At 42.0% G+C, this 19,871-nt stretch overlaps 1 protein-coding gene across 3 annotated transcripts; it reads right to left on the bottom strand.

Moving 5' to 3' along the window:
* Positions 1-668: 668 nt before the first annotated feature.
* Positions 669-19,685, bottom strand: ube2e1 (ubiquitin-conjugating enzyme E2E 1). Of its 3 annotated transcripts, none has more exons than XM_058404610.1 (6): positions 19,255-19,685; positions 18,259-18,440; positions 16,491-16,541; positions 5,543-5,675; positions 2,820-2,967; positions 669-1,227 (listed from the first exon to the last, which is right to left on the bottom strand). In XM_058404610.1, the coding sequence occupies exons 2-6, from the start codon at positions 18,429-18,431 to the stop codon at positions 1,130-1,132; spliced, it is 603 nt and encodes a 200-aa protein (XP_058260593.1). In that variant the 5' UTR covers positions 18,432-18,440; positions 19,255-19,685; the 3' UTR covers positions 669-1,129. The 3 variants fall into 3 exon arrangements, with proteins under 3 accessions (XP_058260593.1, XP_058260594.1, XP_058260595.1); XM_058404611.1 differs by lacking the exon at positions 19,255-19,685 and adding an exon at positions 18,700-19,078; XM_058404612.1 differs by lacking the exon at positions 19,255-19,685 and adding an exon at positions 18,797-19,078.
* Between the last annotated feature and the right edge of the window lie 186 nt (positions 19,686-19,871).

The following is a 19,871-nucleotide window of genomic DNA, read 5'->3' as shown; positions in this document are numbered from 1 at the left end:
TAAACTCTGTACTAGGATGTCACTGCTAGCAGTTAAATCTAAAATCGGGGCATCATGAGTGAAAATAACACGCCTGACACTAAACGACTCCCCTACGCAAGAAAAAAGGTACTTTTGTGCAACAAATTGTGAAACAAGCATGAAAAAGTCACTGCTCTCGGTCCAGCTAGCTAGTGCACTTCTTGTAAATCGATCAGTTAATTTTTTTTTTTTTTTTTTTTTATATCAGTGAGCCTGGCATTGTAAGCGCAGGAGCATGTACTGCCCACAGTGTCAACTATGGAAATAAAACACTGTTCCATGAGGTCTCGGATTCATGTTAAAGGTTACTCATATTACTAATCAGTATCATGGAAAGATGTATTTATAAGCAAAAATATTACTGATGCATCCCAACTAATAACTAGTTTCATATATTTATACTAGTTACATATATTTAAATGCAATAAATACCTGATAATGGTAGATTAAAAAGAACCAGTAAAAAAAGAAAGCTTTTCTGTTTGATATGATCCAATACAGCAGAAGAATACAGGACTCTTGTGGGTGAAACCACCACAACTATATTACTCAACCAGAGAAATGCGAGCGCGTCATTTTACGAATGCGTTTGTGGCCGATTTGGTCATGCAGCCGCGGGTAATCATTGCTGACGCAGACAGAGTGTGTACGTTGAATGGAACTTTAATAAGCAGAAGGAGAGAAATTCATTGTACAGTCAGACATTGTACCAGATGTCAAATTTTTTATTTTTTTATTTATTTTTTTTTTTACACGCAATAAGGATTGATAATGATGGCCCCCTTTTGAAGCCCTAAACTAAAATCAATTTACAAGAGCGGAAATGAAACGAAAACAAAATAAAGGAAGACGCGTTAAGATCCATTATTGCCAAAGTAGATTCTACATGGGCCAAAGGGGGGGGGGGGGTCACATTAAATGACAATATCAGGAAATAAGACTTTAATTCCACCATAAAACACTCCTTGTACACTCTATCCTACAGCCGAACCCATTCAGCACCCCCTCACCCACCCTACACCACCCGCTTACCCTCCCCTCCCCATTAAACATCCTTCTCCCCCGAGCCATCCCTCCATCAGTAGCACTCTTCCCTCGCGGTGGGGGATTATGTGGCGTAGCGCTTGGTCCACTGTTTGGCTATCCTGTCGTGCTCCGGTCTGTTGTTTGTGTACTGAGTGGCGATGCTTCCCACCAGAGGGTCGGCTTTAAGAGAGGGAGCACAGTGTTGGTTTTAAAAAAAAAAAAAAAATGAATGAGGAATAAAAACGAACACATGTATAAATCTAAAGAGGATGTGGTTTGAGATGCAGCCAATTTAAACAGTTAATCTGGAAGAATTCCCTAGATAGCACATTTTCCTTTCTAAAGTAAAATCACCATTACAATATTATAATAATAAAAGAAAATGTCTGCAGCAGCATACATGAGCATTAAACAGCTGGATGAATGCTCACACCTGTAACTGCCAGAGCTGTGTACTCTGCTATATTCTAGGTCTTGTTACGGGCCGAGCTCCAGCATATGGCCATGACTGGCAACGCTGCAACTTCAGCCCAAGACCACATGAGAGACGAGTTATTCCTGGATTTTTATCCCATCATGCTCCAAGAGTCAAAAGGTCACTAGCTTCGGTTTACAGTTCATTATGGCCTGTGGTAGCTCAGCCGTTACGGTTCTGTGCTAATGACCAAAAGGTTACGAGTTTAAAATCCCAGAGAACAAATTAGCAAAATCCATCATCGGTTATTCAGCTGTGTGTGTGGACTGCATTCTGTTTCACTTGCAAGTCATTTTAAAGAAAAATGTCACCGTTAAAAAACACGATTTAGAGAACATGTTCTCAGCTCAGGTCCTGGAGTACCCCGGTCTTGCACATTTTAAGATGTTTTCACACCTGTATGTATTTTTAGGTGAAGTGTGAAAGCAGCTTTACTCCTGGTCCTCAGCGGTTTAGGGTCATGGTGTGATCTGCATCATGTGCGGAAATGATCTGCTCTCTGTACTACATGATGAGTAACACTATTGGTTATGTTATATTACCCGTTTTGGTTTTTCGGAGTGTTCCGTTCAGTGGAGGAACCTGAACACTTTATTGATCTCTGTAGAAACTCTAGACTGGAACCTGTGATTTGCTTACATATGTAGAGCAAATGGTGGCACTGAAAGCATCAGGGGGAAATGATTATACTAATTCTGATCCGAGAACAGATGCCCGTTTGCATGTTTTCGTGCATGTAGCTAAGAATCTGATTGTTGGTACCAAAAAATAAAGAAGGGGGGAGCAAAGAAAAGTGTGATACGATTCAGGTGGAAAGAAAACCTTGGTTCTCCTTACTGACTCGCGTATCCGGATCTGCTCGGACACACCCAGAGTAGGATAGGGGAACAGATTAAAGTGTGCAGGCTAGGGTGCACTCCAGGAGCAGGGTTGGGAACCTGTGCTTTAGATCGTTTCTGTCTCGGAGTAGAGGCTTTCATTTTATGGAAAACCGAAAAAGGCCTAGACTTGGATTATATGCTTTTCTGTACCCGAAGCATGTGATTCTGAACACAGCGTCTGCCAAACACACATTTAAGCCATGTGCTATTTGGGTTACATCATCGTGTTGTGCCCTCTGTAGAACAAACACATAACTGATGGAACATACGCCTCACATTCTTACACTGACTTAACTCCATTTCTTCTTTCATTCCTGCATAAATAAAACTGTAAACTAGGCCTTGCCCTTTACATGTTTTTCAGGATTTCAACCATAGTCAGAAACTCAGCAACAGGAAGTTACTAAACATCTTACCGGGGTTGCAGTCTGTGAGGAGAGAGCAGATGGACAGCAGGACCTTGGAGATGGTTAGCGCTGGGCTCCAGTTGTCCTTCAGAATGTCCAGGCAGATCACTCCCTGACTGTTAATGTTGCAGTGGTAGATTCTGGTACGAAATGTCACCTGCGAGATGATCACACACACACACACACACACACACACCCCTCAGGTTATGTTAGCCCATTAACAAGGCCCACTGACCCAGGCCAGATTTAAAGTCCAGTTTAATCATTATTAACACAGGGTTGTGTAGACTTGTCGGACTCGTACACTCATTAATCCCTGCCGTGGGTGTTGAAGTGGTCGACAAAAACAGTGTTCAGGCTGAGAGTAATGAAATGCAGGAAAAAGTGTTCGAATGTGAGACTTCATTAGACCAGTAATATTACAGACTAGATGAAGCAAATTCTACACTCGACTACACATTGTACAAGGAGAAGTTTTTAAAATTTTCTTATAATGGAACTTAATCATTTTCATATTACGTTTATGATTCATTTTAGATTTTTATATAGCTATCCCACATGCTCCTGCAGCTACATACATGGCCAAAAGTTTATACAGACACCCGACCATCTCACCCATAGGCATGCTGTAACATTACAATTTCAGTTCACTGGAACCAAGAGGCCCAAACCTGGTCCAGCATGACCAGTTGTGAAAGCCATGAACAGATGATCAGCCAAGGCTAGTACAGAGCCCTGACCTCAACCCTACTAGACTCCAATGGGATGAACTACACACTCGGACCTCCTCACCCAACAGTGTCTGATCTCACTAATGCTCATTTGGCTGAATGAACACAAATCCCCACAGCCACATGTGGGGTGGGGATACACACATTCTACATCATCTAATAGAAAGCCTAACAGAAAAGAGGAATAAATCTAAAATGGGAAGTTCAACAAACACATGCAAGTGTGATGATCCGGTGGCCAAAACCTTCTCCACTGATATTTTCTCATGAACGAAAACAACCAAGCCATAAAGATAAACTAAACCATAATGACCTTGACTAGGATAAGGTCAGTGAATCAGACTACTCCAACCCCAAGCTACACCAGGCGTGAGGCGGATACAGGAGTCACTACCCTTGCCTGTTAAACATGACTTTCCTCAATCCCATTTACATTTACTTACTTCAGGACAGTAAAAACCAGGCTTCTCCCACAAACTGCTGGGTCCTACAGGAACCCGGGCCTGATGCGCACCTCTAATTAAATGCTCCATGCTCAAGTGTGGAATTAATTTGGAAAGAGTGTAATATAATGACATTGTTTTTATTATTTGGTGCCAGAGAATAGCTGTTTAAAATTAAAGTGTGGTCTAACTTTACTGGTGTTTATTAGAATTTAACTGCACTAATAAAAAAAGTCCTAATTCGGTATCTGCTTTATCTCTGGAAAAGATGTCCAGCCTGCTAGTTTTTTTTTTTTTTTTTTATAAAAAAAAAGAAATTTACAAGTCGACTAGTAAGCGTTCATAATGCAACCCCCTGGTATATTTATGGAATGGAACGCAACACAAAACCTCTTCAGATGTTTGGGGGGGGGGGGGGATCCTTTTAGTGACAGATGTTTTGTGCAAGCAGAAGACAGACAAAACTCATTTACCATGCATTTGCCCTTTGTTCTTCTTAGGCTAAAATGAGCTGAACAGCTCGGCTCTATAATTACACGTGTTTAAAAACCATGCTTTTTCATGTTCGTTATGGAGTCAAGTCATTTTGGGAGGAGGAAAAATAAATAGCACTGAAAACCATTTTATATATCCAACAGCAAAATCACAATGAGGAACGTGATAACCAAATGGCTGAAGAATGAAGGAGACACAAATCAGGTGATTCAAACAAAAATAAAATAAAATAAATTGGGGGAAAGCAGCTCAAAGGTCATAAAGACGCAAATTCAGAGCAAATGGCCCATCAGTGACCGCCGAACACAGCAGTCTTCAGGAGCTAAGACTCTGCTTTAATACCAGCAAGAGGGGAAAATTGGAAAAGCGTGTGAGGAAACTCTGAGCCAGAATTCTCCGCCAACAAAAACCTGCTACAAATAACAGGTCTATAAAGCAACACAATAGGTTTAATCACCACCACTAAAATATCTAGTGACCTCATGGCTTTGTGTAAATATGGCAGCACTGTCATTTTTTTTGATCCCGCCGCTATAATCCTCAGAGCAGCTTTACTCTGCTGTCATTACAGTCAGTTTGGTGGCATTATAAACATACTGGTGTTGACAGCTCGCATGAACACGTATTAATCAGTCTTAGCTGGAGCTTACCATTTTCATGATCCATTTCCTACAGTGCACGCGGCATCTAACGTCACAATGAAGAGATACCACGGTCACAAATACCGCGAGAATAAACACTTTGGCCGTAATAGTAGCGCAGAATTTGGCATAAATAGCGTTCTGCTCCTTTTGGAAGTGGCGGAGAAGATTGTCTACATATGGCCTGCATTTGCTTGTCACGATCCACTGCAGGTTTTTCTGTAATTTCCTGTAACCGTATCATCTTAAAAACATCAGCAGCGAGCAGCAGGATTTTGATATTGGTTTGCAATTTGGCAGAAAGATGAAACGACTGACTGGCATTCTAAAACCCAAATCAAAACCACACAGCCAGAGTTTGTTTTGGCCTCATTACCCAGAGCAGAAACATAGAAATTGCAATTTCGTGGAAAGCTTCTCACCTTGGGCGGCTTGAAGGGGTAGTCTGGAGTGAAGGCGATGTCGAGGAAGAAGACTCCTCCTTCATACACAGAGCCTGGAGGACCGAGGATGGTGGACCTCCACTCGTAGATGTTGTCACCTTTTGGGCCGGCACTGGGGAAGGGAAGAAAGACAAGACACAATGAGGCATAGATTTAACAAAGAAGCAAAGAAATTTGTTTATTCTCTACAGAAACAAAACCTTATATCTGTCAGGTGTAATGACCAGACGATTCATATTCTAGTTCTTCTTACTCATTTCTTTTCGTTTTTTAATGTAGTTTCTTTAAATCCAGTCTAAAAAGGAAAGCCTAGGCTTTCGTCTAACTGCAAGATGCATATTTGAATAATAACTATGTGAAAAATCTTTACCTCTAAAAGGTGACAAGTGCAACGAATCGAGGCAAAGCAGAAGCTGCTTCATATTGATTATTGAAATGGGTTCAGTATGTAAAAACTGTTTGTAAATACTTTAATAGGCTCAAAAGGTGATTTTCCAGCAATAGATACCTAAAAAAAAAAAGTTAAATCATCAATTTAACGGTCAGCCTTAACCAGAACAGAGCTGTATATGCATCAATCAGAAGCCATTTCAAATCAAACCGCATCAATGCCAAAGTCTTGCCTGTTGAATCGAACCATATCATACTAGATTTACTGGCATCAACAAATATCCAATCAAAATCATGTCTCATGTGGAGGCCAGAGGTTTACACTGTTAGTACAGGGTTCAACATTGTAAATAGTAATCAGTAGCTTTGCTTAAACCATTTTGTACCTTGTCCGATATTACAAGCCATCACAAAAAGGGCAGCGTATACAGAAAGACTAGTTTTCCTGCCGTGGTCTTTTCACGCTGCGCATTACAGTCCTTGATTCCGACAAAGGAATGCTGAGCTATCTCTAAAGCTGATCAGGCTTCTGCAATAACCTTGAAGGCATTCAGTCTCTCAGCTGAGAAGTTTTACCTCGCTGCTGGATGGGGAAGGGGAAGTCTCGATTATTTAAACCCATGAGTCATTCTGGTAAATCTAAAATTTTAGGCCAGACTTTAAGAAGTCTGGCCGTGTGATCTGATGCGAAACCGATTGGGTGACTGTTCAGACGTTAGTGTGAGGACTAGTTCGGCTGGGGAACGTGCAGCTCTTGTAGCTTGATAATAGAGTCTTGCCTCGAGCGTAGGCAAACCTGTTCAAGAAACCAGTTTGGAAAGCATATTGAAATTTGAAGAATTTGTGCATCATCATTGGTTATAACAGGATCACAATATCAAATCAAAGCTCCAGTATGCTATACGCAGATTAATAAACAAAATGTATACATTCTGGTTAAAAAAACAAAACAAAACACTAGCAACTAATTGAAGAGATAAATGCAACCATAAGCATGCCATGCTTGATATGGGGCGTGTCTCCCAGCCAGGGATTCATAAATATATACGTAGAACGATTATGGAGTGATTAAAAAAATAAAAATAAAAAAAAACCCCCACCACCAACAAAAATAAACAAACAGAGCACAAGGTCAGTGCTATGAGGTGAGTGAAATGAGCAAAACAAAACCACTTCAAGATACAAAAATAAATTCCTAGATATAAATAAGTCCACTAGGCCAAGTGCAAATACTAAACTAAAATTACTCATCTCTGAGTAAATGGAGCCTGAGGTTTCTACTCATGCCCAAAATTGACGCTTCTGCTGAGCAACGCCGTGTTTTCACCACAAACCCTTTATACACACAGATTATATCACTGCCCTGTATCTGCTGAAGTAGTGAGAACAACAGATCTACAGAGAGAAAAACACACGCACAGTATTCTGGATGGTGAAGAGAACTACAGTGTAAATGACTGATGCTGCATTTTTAACACAGCAGCTTTACAGAAATAAAAAGGTTCCATAATGAACAAGCCAGAGGGGACGGTGTCGACAGGACAACATGAAGAAACGGACTCAAAATTGACACCGGATAGTGGGATTAATGATTACACGCACAGTAAAAGCCTCCTGGAGGTCCAGCGGCAGGATCCTGCGCCCTCATTGCCACGGCCCGGGTTCGATTCCCAGGCAGGACGCTAACCCAGCCACTGAAGAGTTAACTCTGTCGGTCCCAAGCCTGGGTTAAATGGGAGGGTTGTGTCAGGAAGGGCATCTGGCATAAAACCTGTGCCAAATTGAAACATGCAGACCAAATAATCAACAGTAGCGAGTGTGTTGAAAGCATTTCAGTGAGAGCAGATTGTGAAGATTAAAAGTCCTGGGATAAGAATACACCAAGCATGAGACTTGGACCTGAACCATTTTCACACACAAACTGCAATGTGTGTAACTGTACAGTAAAACCCCCAAATCTGCCATTTTATTTGCCTTTCTGAAATATAGCAAACATTCATCATGTAGATTTGTGCTGTTTTGGGGAACCATGATGAAATCTCGTGCAGTCCCTTTTCCCTGTGTATCCACCCTGTATATACACTTGAACCGGTTGTTAGTCACTTCTCAATTCACATCGCGGTTATCAGATCGACTCTCACGATGTCGCAGTGCTCGTGTAGCCCTTATTTTACTTAACAATGGCTCCAAGTAGCAATGCTGGCAAATGCTGAGGAGAAGTCCCAAGAAAAAGAAAAAGTAAATTGTATGCTGGTTAATGGGATATGGCACGAACAAAAATGTGAAAAAAAGGAAAAGAAATTTGTGCTGTTTTTGCACAGTATATAGTGTCTGCTACTTTCCACTGTTTCAGGCATAGCCACAGGGGGCTTGGAATAGATCCAACCATGTATATGTGAAAAGATTACTGTGTATATACACAAACAGCGCTACACCACGCTCATACATGCCCCGCAGTAATTTAACAGCAATTATTAAGAAAGGGGTTCGAGGATGAACACAAAGCGGTCTATGACGACAAGCCCAAGCACATGATGTCCTGGAATATTATCAGGAGGACTCGTGTGACGAGAAGCTGATAAATTACTCAGGAGATACATGCTAAAATATTCAAGCCAGTGATTTACAAAAAATATGAACAGGAAACTCCACTAAATAATTACATTTCAACATGATTTTCAACCTAACTGATACTACATAACTTTAAAAGAAAAACTGCTGACTTCTCAACTAACATTCAACTTAACACACCAAGTATATTGTACACTGATCAGCCATAACATTATGACCACTGAGAGGTGCCATGAATAACACTGATGATCTCATCAAGGCACCTGTTAGTGGGGGATATATTAGACAGCAAATAAATATTTGTCCTCAAAGTTGGTGTTAGAAGCAGGAAAAATGGACAAGCGTAAGGATTTGAGCGAGTTTGATGAAGGGCCAAATTGTGATGGCTAGACGACTGGATCAGAGCATCTCCAAAACTGCAGCTCTTGTGGGGTGTTCCCGGTCTGCAGTGGTCAGTATCTATCAAAAGTGGTCCAAGGAAGGAACAGTGGTGAACCGGTGACAGGGTCCATGGGCGGACAAGACTCACTGATGCACACGGGGAGAGGAGGCTGACCCGTGTGATCCGATCCAACAGACAGAGCTACTGTTGCTCAAACCGCTGAAGTTAATGCTGGTCCTGATAGAAAGGTGTCAGAATACACAGTGCACGATGGGTCAGGGCTGTTTTGGCAGCAAAAAGGGGGACCAACAGATTAGGCAGGTGGTCATAATGTTATGCCAGATCAGTGTATAATTGGAGTGTGCTCACAATATAAATCATTTGTTTCATTTTAATTACTCATGTGATTACTCAGACTGAAGATGGGAAGAAACCTATTTAACTCGGGTAATGAGAAACAAACTAAACCCCATAAACAATAATATCTATGATAATGTTGGGTCCAGCACCAAAAAAAAAAAAAAAAAAAGTCTAAGTCTGCGAACTATACCTGGAGGATACTTTCAATGAACATGTTGGAAGAAACAAACACTAAACCCACTCATGTGTGACACCACACACACCTTACGACTTTCAGATCTGATGTGAATGTGTGTGGTTTACATCTCAAGTTCAGACATGTTAAAATACTACCAATTACCTACATGAACAGTTGACCAACAGCCACAAAACAAGGAGTTAGTCCTATAAACGAGTCAAAACACGTTAGTAAGACCCACGAGGAGTTGGGATTAGAGCAGCATAGCAGCTGAAGTGGGAGGAAGTAGTTACAAGTGAATTTTGAGGTTTTGCTTTATCTGATCTTTACATGCAAGCAAACAATCTGAGGAAGATATCATAACGCTGTTTCAATGAACGAGCAAAACCTCTTTTTACATTAACTGTGTCTTTTAGAGTCCCCCCCGCCGCTAAAAATAAAATGCAACAAATTCATTATATTGCTCACATCTTACATAAGAGGCACATCTCCTAAAGAGGTTTCCCAGTAGGGTTTCTTTGATGAGGAACACTTCATCAGGTGCAGAGCGACGCTCCGGGTGCCAATCATCCACCCATGACTGACTCCAGCGCTCTAAACACATTTAGCATGCGACCGCACAACCTCTTGTCTGATTACGCTGGAATTTCTCAGGCAATTCCACTGAATTTCAAGCGACAGAACTACAAAGCCCTGCCAGGATAAACAGAGCTGGAGAACTCAATCAGGGGAATCTGTGTTAAAAGGGGAAATCCACATTAGGTCAGATTTCAGCCTTGTGTCAGTGCTGCTTTGACTGCATCTATAAACATTAGCTCGCTGTAGTGTTACAACGCAAAAGGTCACAGCACCCAGGGGTTTTGTAATGCGCACACACACACCCACACTTTATTGAACAACAAGCAGCCCATCAAGCAAAAACAGAAAAGGCCTAGCAGCACAGAGCACAAGCAGGGCAATTAGAGCGGCACCACTGTTTTTAATTTCAGTCTCGCCCTCTCGAGTCAGGAATGTGAGGAATCCCAAACGTGTGACAGACACCCATCGGCCAAAATCCACACTAGGGGGAAAAGACGGAGGGATGGCAGAGACACCAGGAAAAACAGGACGAGAGAGAAAGTGTGAGAAGCACATGAGACAAATTAGTGAGAAAAGAGAGTGAAAGGATGGAGGGGGAAGAAAAAAAAAAAAAAAAGGAAAAAGGAGAAAAAAAAGGAGCAATATAGAACAACAACAAAAAAAAAAAAAGACTGTAAAGAAAAGGGAAAATAATAAAGATGAAAAGGAGGAGACAGAAAAATAATAAAAGAGCATAGAAGAGAGAAAAAAGTAAAGCATATACGTGTTGGAGAGGAAAGAGAAAAAGGAAAGAAGCCAGGGGAATAAGAGAAGCACCAGAGCAGAACGACTGGCGATAAGGAGATCCAGCGCTCACGGTCTCTCAGCGCTGGTGCTGGGCAATAAACTCTCATTTCTATTCAGTCCTGTAAAAGCCGTGTAGGAATTTGACACGTGTAACTAAATCGCCTGTCCTTTCGGAGGAATCGCATTTAATACAAGGACAACCTCGTCAAGGTAACGACGGACGTCAGTTTGGAGGCGTCGAGTCTGAAGCCTCGATTGTAAAATACGCCGCTGTTCAGAGTCGAGGAAGACACTGCGAGATTGTTACGCCAGTCAGTGAGCATACAGATCAGTCTCAGACCATCAACTGCACCAAGCACCCGGGAGATGCGCAGCATGCATCTGGGTTCGTTTTTTACCTGTAGCTGCCAAGCAGAGGAGTTTAAAAGCAGTCACCTGACTATTGCAAATTATTACATAAGTGCATTTAATTGTAACGTACATCACTCAGCTCCAGCTGCATTACACACAATCACATGCCGACGTGAGATTAACGATTAAACCGTCCAGAACATTCAGGGGAATCTTTCGGTAGCATCCCTAATATAGAAAACTGATGTTTATTTATTTATGGAAATACGTTAATGAACTTCATGGTCTTTATTCATCTTGACAAAGTGAGGATGACGCATGTAATGGAGGAAGGGGGCGGAGCTTCAGGCTGCATCAGGTCATAGTTCAAAACACTGAATGATTTCAGATTCGTAAGTGTACTGCCTCGTGTTTTTGAGGAAATTATTTCCATTTACATCATTTCCTGTCCAGTGTCACCCAAATGAGATCGAGGTTCCCTTCTGAGCCTGGTTCCTCAAGGTGTCTTCCTCAGATCATCTCAGGGAGTTTTTCCCTCACCACCATCACCTCAGGCTTGCTCAATAGGGATAAATAGTTTAAACTTAAAATCATTTTTTCTTATGTTTCTATACTGCTTTGAGACTATTTTTTAGCATCAGCTCGCTCAAGCGGACGCTGGTGTTCGATTCCGGTAAGCAACGTAAAATTCAGAAAAGTTTGACAGATCCGAGACTACATTTGGAGTAAACGTCATTGTACATTACAGCAATCCATGCCATATTTGGGTTGGATTAATTATCAGGATAGCTGTAACAAGTTACTCACATCTTGTAAGCAATAAGACTGACCACAGGAGGTGCAAGCTTTTATCAGGTTGTATTGTCCATGAGCCATGATGACTCAGGACAAGCCAAGAGACTAAATACAGCCAGCAGCAAGTGTCAAACATCCGACGTGCATCTGGGTTTGATGGAAAACAGTCAGCAATTGGGTTTGCGATTCTCTCCGAGAAAGACAAAATGCAGATATCTGAACCAAACTAAAATCCCAGAGGGGAAGACGGAACTACCGCAGGACCCCATGTTAATTTAATCCCATCCGAATAGGGCTCAAGACTCTGAAGCGACGATTAAAAATGTTATACCGCAGCGTTTACTAGGCGGATTAATTAGCGTGCGTATTAAAGCGGCAATAAAACCCGAGCGCAAACGCTGAGTAGTGCGAGTAGCCGAGAAGATACAGAGCGAGAGAGAAGGAACAGCAGAGTAGATGCTAAAAGCGCCGAAATGCTGGGGAAAAAAAACTCAGTGTGTCTTGAGAGTAATAATGTTAATGTAATAAAGTCTCGGTATGCCTTGATGTATTAAAGAAAGCTCATGAGGGAATAATAACACGTTGTGCCCGTGCTGTGCGTCATTATCCAACTCATCACCTGCACAGTCAAATCTTTCAACACCCAGGCAAACCCCAAAACACTTGTGAATCAGTCAGTCTGCTGGATTAAACAGTGGAACAAAAAAAAAAAAAAAAGGGAAATCCATCACCAAGATTTCTGCGAACAGGAAGCTAATCATTTCCACAAACTGGCGATAACGGTGTGCACACGATACGAACAAAGACGAGCTTGCAAGAGGCAGCTCCTGAAGTGCACGCAGGTTCGAGACCACCGGCGCTCAACTTCACTCAATAATAGCCACCTCTGACCTAACTGTCTAAACCACACAATACACGTTTGTGTGTTATAACGCAGAGTAAAGCCTCAACAGAGCAACCACGAGGTTTCTAGTGCTGAGGCTGTTTGTATTTCACCTGCACACAAATTCCAAAAACACTACAAAAATGCAAAAACACGGGTTAAAGAGTCGTCCCGAAGAGAAACTGAACAGAGGTGGATACGGGAGGGCAGAAAACAAGTGTTTCATCTTGATTATGGTTAAGCATGCACCTAGCAAAATCATCATGTGGTTTATAACTACACACATTCTGCACATATACATACAGCTTGGTGTGAAAGGGGGAGGAAGGTTGGTATTTCTGACACTGAAGGTGGAAGATGACAAAAACCATCAAGATATTTCCACACACAATGTAGTACGAGCATCCTAAACAAACCACTAGCAAAACATTAATGCTGCATTCAAAAATAGCTTAAAGCTTAAAAAAAAAAAAAAGTATTTGACGATAGGGTGCAGAAGGAAGCGCTGAAAAGCTAGTGAAAAAGGACAAAGATTCAGCCAGTAGAAAGTTTAAAAAAAAAAAAAAAGGCACCAGATCTACATCGGGTTCTAATCGCCATAAAAAAATTAAAATTTTTTAACACATTTTAAAAGATATCACAACAGTGAAAAGTGTATCCTGACATCACAATATCGGTTTTATCCTGCATCATCCAGCGATATTGCCCTAGAGAGCACTGATCTGATATCAGAAACCAGCGTATGTAATATTAAACATTTATTTCATTTGATCCTGTAAGAAAAGGAAGAGATGATTTTGGAAATAATAAATGCTCAAATATGAAAGGTTGCTAGTCAAAGAGAGCTTAATTTTAATAAAACTAAACCAAAAATGGTGCAGCCTCATGTTTTTAGCTATGTATTTTTCCTTCATATTCTTAAGCATCGAAGCATTTGAAGGTTGAAAGGAAAAAAAAAAAAAAAAATTCTATTTTGAGAATTGAAAAAAATCAGCTGCTCCTCACGGTTTCAGTATCAGTTTCAGAAAAGAAAGATATCCTGTCACCTCTAGTTCTCTGTGGTGTTTACTGTATATAGTTTGTTGACCATAGACCGTCTTTATTTACATCTACATTTATAGCACTTCTCTAGAGCATTCAACATTTACACAACTGAGCGGTTGAGGGTTAAGGGCCTTGCTCTAGGGTCCAGCAGTGGCAGTACTGGGATTTGAACTCAACCTTCCACTCAGTAGTACTAATACTATTCATTGTACTTCCTGACTTTTGCACTGTGTTGATTATTCTCTTGCCGGTTATCTCATATCTACTCTAGAGCTATATTTTATTCCTAATGTTACATCTGTATGTGATAAGAACCTACTTGACGTGAAACAAGAGTGATAAAACACATGTACACAAAGCTGCAGGTTAACACCTTATCACTTCTCATGTCAAGGTCCAGACAGCAGCAGAACACAGAGCCCAAGTCGTCAGCATGCAGACATCACTCGTCACATCACCGGCTAAAAGACCGTTAACATGTACCACATGATGGATGGCCGATTTTCACAAGAAGCACGGTCTAGGAATATTTTGAAATGGATAAATGACTCTCAACAGCATTGTAAGCTGAAATGAGGGGGGGGGGGGATTGGGGGTGAAGAGAAATGCACTTTTCCTTCTCATGATTAGGAATTTGTTCAGGTCGAGTGAATGAAAGATTGAACGGATGTAATTTGACAGGACCAATGTGCTACAGAGAGGCTTTATGCTTCATCCAGAACATGCACACTGGCTGCTTTTACCTTATGTAAAAAATGTGTTGCTTTACATTGACCTACATACACTATATTGGCAAAAGTTTTGGGACACCCCTCCAAATCATTGAATCCAGGTGTTTTTCCAGGGGTTGATCTCGGCCCCTTAGTTCCAGTGAAAGGAACTCTAATGCTTCAGCTTCATACCAAGACATTTTGGATGATTTCATGCTCCCAACTTTGTGGGAACAGTTTGGGGATGACCCCTTCCGCTCTAATTCATCCCAAAGGTGTTCTATCAGGTTGAGGTCAGGACTCAGGTGAAGTTCCTCCACACCGAACTCGCTCATCCATGTCTTTATGGACCTTGCTTTGTGCACTGGTGCACAGTCATGTTGGAACAGGAAGGGGTCATCCCCAAACTGGTCCCACAAAGTTGGGAGCATGAAATCGTCCAAAATGTCTTGGTATGAAGCTGAAGCATTAAAGAGTTCCTTTCACTGGAACTATGAGGCCTAGCCCAACCGCTGAAAAACACCTGAATTCAGTGATATGGGGGGGTGTCCCAAAACTTCTGGCTATATAGTGCATTTCTAGATGCAACACCAGTGGAACCAAAATGCCATCCAGGTTAAAAATGACAATAAAGCTTTTGACTTGTCCCTAAAAACCTCACCACACGTTCACCTAAACATGCAGCACAGCAAGTCCTGCTCTTGTGCTGATACGAAGCATAGACGGGACACATTTCTATGCTGGAAGCACAGAGTAAAGGCACAAACAAGAGGCAGCAAAATCTATTAACCTCACAGCTATCAACAAAGCCCTCGTCGGCTAATTTACATTTGATGGAGACCTAAACATGAAGTGAACAGAGTTCTGAAAAAGCGAGCTGAAAACTGAAACTGCTTCAAAAAAATATGTATATAAATCACCTTGTATAAACGGTGTGTGTAAATGATTTTGGCTCAGCATGATCTAAACAGATGATGCATGACATGCAACAAGCAGCCAGAAAACAGGAAACCCGGTGCACTTCTACACAGCTCCTCGAGCTCATTGTTAATTCAGGGTGGGAACAAACACAGGAAGTCATTTTGGAGAGTAGTGACATGTCTGCTCTTTCGCCTGATCGCCAGGTCACTGAAACATTACACAGAGACAGCAAGGTATTGATGACCTTGATATTTAAAAAAAAGTTTTAAAAATAAAATTAAAAAGCCAAAAACCAGACTCAATTATCTAATTCATCTTGTGGACCAGCGCTCTTCTCCCCCATCATCTCCCAGAGGTTAATCCTCTCACACTACGTTCATATTAAAAGCTGAAGCAGCACAATAGGATTCGGATCAGTGGAGGTTGGTGGGGTTTTTTTTTTTTTTTTTAAATTATTTAAGCCATGTTGACACCAAATCAGATTTGACCCACTTTCATAAGTACTCCTAGATCAGATAACGATCAGAAACGCTCTCCGAACCGGGCTCCTTGTGCTCATCTTTCAGCAATTTCTACAAAAACAGCAAAAGCCATGTATCTGCACTTCCCCAACATTGATGCTTTAATCAAAAACTTTAGTCTGCCAAGCTCAGAAGTATCTGATTCGTTCTTAATTGCTCCTTTAACACATATGGAAAAACAAAACAAAAAACCCGCTCGTGATTCGTGTGGATCGAGTAATTCCAGAGACCAGGCTAAGATCGGCTGACGTTTCTGAGATCACACCTTTGCGCTTCAATATTAAAATTTCTAAGTGAACCTCCATTCTTGGTCAAAGGATTAAATGTAAAGCTCTAAAGAGATTTTGTTAACTACCCCAAAGGACTCAAAACCAAACCTCCTTTTGTGTGTACTGTTCAGGAAAGCTAAAGAAGGTGCGATGGATGGTGTAAGCGTCCAACAAACATCTCGCTTACCTGCAGTTTGGTGGCGGATCCAACATGATATCGGCTAGCTCTTTCTGAATCCTGGAAAACAAAAACAAATGAAACGATTATAAGTGTATTCTTTAACACCGAAGCCGTTTCTACAGCTTCATGCGCATCAGAAACTGTTAGGGCATGACCGTGGGGGCAGGAGGACGTTGTGCTGTAACATCTGGCCCTGCTCATTAGATGCCTGTGAGCCAATCTACGGCTGCCATTTAAAAAAAGTTCTCTTTTCTTGTATGCCTTTATGGTCCGATCTGGTCAGAGTCCTCTCTGGCATTAGAAGAAAAATCCATACCGAATTACCCACTTATTAATCTTTAAAAGTAACACACCTTCAAATGCAGTCCAGCTTATTTATTTCATAATGAATCCACACCAACATGTTTAGCTTTCAGACACGTCGATCTATATTCACTTTAGTTATCGTTATCCTGCACGAGCCACCATTCCACCAACTGATAAAAGCTCTTGGGGATTTAACGCTTGGTTACAAAACATCCATGCTAACACTGTTCACTGTTAACTAACCTCTGCTATAATTCTGTAACGGTCATTCAATTGAAATCGTACAAATGAGGTCGTACTGAACATCAGCACAGCTCTGATTACCTACTGATATTCAGTACATCAGCACAGCTGCAAGCTTGATATTACATTTATGCAACAGTTCTGTAAACAAGCTTACATTGAGCCCCTGACACTTAACACATCGAAACATTGCACTTTATTCTCAGATGGTGAAAACAGTTCCCAAAGAAGCCACAGCTGGATGATGTGTTGTGCGTTGCCATGCCGACACAGACTGCCCTGTGGCAAGTGTCGTAATGGTTTCAGTATAACAAACTAATGCTAGAACTGGACTTTTACATACCGAACACAGGCCATACCGACACTGGACAACTCGCTGGACCAGAAAGAACTGCTGAAACTAAAATCTGCCACCATGCAACGTCATACGAAAAACGAAGAACCCGAGAGCTTGTTTCTAAGAGCAAAACCAGACAGTTAGCATACAAAAGTTTGACATTTTCACCCTGTTCCCATGACACAGTGCAGGAGATAACCACTAACTTCTCACAGAAATAACGATAATACAGCATCAACCCACACGTTAGTCCCATAGTCAATAAACAATAATATTTCCACAGTGGAACGATTTATAGAGCAGCAAGACTCATCATATTCAACCCTGATGATCGCTCTAGAGATAACCATGTGACCCAATTCTTTATGTTTTGACTAAATTACCCGGCACTGACAGATCAGCTCGGGCATTTTACAAATTTGCATGAGAAAATGGATGAACGCTTATGTGTTCCCGTCACTCGTCAGCGGGTGAGAGGCATGTTGGCATAGTTCGTATAGAGGTGCCATGTCACACCTCCATGATCCCGGGTTCGATCCTGAACTCAGAATACTCTCAGTGCGTTCTTATGCGAGTTTCTACCTAAAAACACGTCTATAGGTCAACTCCAACTTGTGTGTAGGTCAGGGTTCCTCAAATCTTGCCCTGGAGGGCCAATCCACTGCAGAGTTTAGCTCCAACCCTGATCACACCCCTCTACCTGTGATTTTCTAATGAACCATGAAGACACCTATTAGCGTGCTCACATGTTTGATTAAGGTTAGTGCTGGAAAGTGGATCTCGTGGGCCAGATTTGATCGAGATCCAGGGTGTGCTCCCAGGATAGGAGAATCTGTATCCACCAGGATAAAGCGGTTAGTGAGGGTTCAAGCAGGTCTACATACTGACCTTTTGGCGCTGGTTGATAGGAGCTTGGAGTTTTTGTTCACGCTGGCTTTAGTCTCTCGTTTCTTGCTAGGTGTGTCTTTCTCCGACTGCTGACGGACGGAGGACGACGAGGACGACGATGAAGATGAAGAGGAGGACGAACTAGAGCCGGCACGTGAATCCTCGTCCGACATCCTCGCGACCTTGACAAGATGGGAGATACAAAAACGTTGAGAAGACAACTACAGTGTGATGGATCGGGTGCAAAAAGGAGAATAATAAGACAGATGTGGTGACCTTTAACACCAGACTTTCCCATAACACAATGCGTAACCTCAGAGAGAGAGAGAGAGAGAGAGAGAGAGAGAGAGAGAGAGAGAGACCATTTAAACAGCCCTGTTATCTAAGAGTAGGTGATTCATTTCATAACCCAGTTGTCTAAACCGAGATTAGCCTACTGACCCCTGAGTTTGCTCTGTAATGGAAGCCGGTGTTTATATGAGTCGACACAAACAACACAAACAACTCGACATTTAACAACAACAAGGCTACAAGTGACCGTTTAAAGCTAGCAGGCTGGACCGAAGAACCGACTGGGCGACGCCGCGCGCACACACACCAACACACACAATTCGCTTCACTTTTCCTCCTCCGTCCTCGAGTTCAACAAACTTTCGCCGCCATGTAAAGGTTTCGCGAACAATAAACAAAAACAAACAAACAAACAAGCGGACAACTAAACGACGTCGAGTGGACCGAACGCTAGGTTTCTTCGCGGCGTCTCGTGCTCAAGCACGCGACTGTTCAACAACAACAGACCCGAGTCTGAGTCTGAGTCAGTCTCTCTCTCTCTCTCTCTCTCTCTCTCTCGCTCGCGCTCTCTCTCTCTCTCTCTCTCACACACACACACTCTCTCACTCTCTCTCGATTTCATCACGAACGGTCAACGATAAACTGTGAAACCGATTAAAAAACCCAAAATTATTATGAAGCCCTTTCTCCCCCCTCTTCAGCTACCTTTCTTTGTGTCTGCGCGAGCCTCTTCCGTCGCCTGGACGCGCGTGTTTGTAATCGCCCTCGCGCCGAGCGGAAGTGCCGTGGCGATCCGGCGCAAGCCCACAGCGGCAGCACGGAAACTGTCCCTTTTACAGGCCCGTGTCAGGCGAATAAAACGCTTATAAGCGTTTATGTCACGAACTAGCGTGTTATGAGCTGATCTTTGACGTCGTGGCGCAGGATTTCGGAAGTAACCTTCCATTTAAGTGTAGAGTGATTAGCCACGCATGGAAGTCAATTAGTTTCTCTTAGCCTGCATGCATCTACCTCAGATCTCCCAGCCTAGAAAGAACCAGTGTCCAAAGTTTAACATTATCTCCAAATTAACTCCATGGCTATGATTAATACTTAGTTTGAACATTTATAACCGAGAATAGAAATCATATACACTATAAAGCCAAAACTATGTGGACACCTGACACCTTTCTTCTCCAAAAATGTTCCCACAATATCAGAAGCACACTATGTCTTTGTATGTTGTAGCATTAAAATTTCATTTCACTGAAACTGAGAGACCCGATCCTGTCCCGGTCCCTTTGCACAAAGCAGAACTTCATGAAGACAAGGTTTGCCAAGGT

Source organism: Hemibagrus wyckioides, linkage group LG12, assembly GCF_019097595.1.
Source record: "Hemibagrus wyckioides isolate EC202008001 linkage group LG12, SWU_Hwy_1.0, whole genome shotgun sequence".
Lineage (NCBI taxonomy): Eukaryota > Metazoa > Chordata > Actinopteri > Siluriformes > Bagridae > Hemibagrus > Hemibagrus wyckioides.
This window is presented reverse-complemented; position numbering and strand designations above follow the sequence as displayed.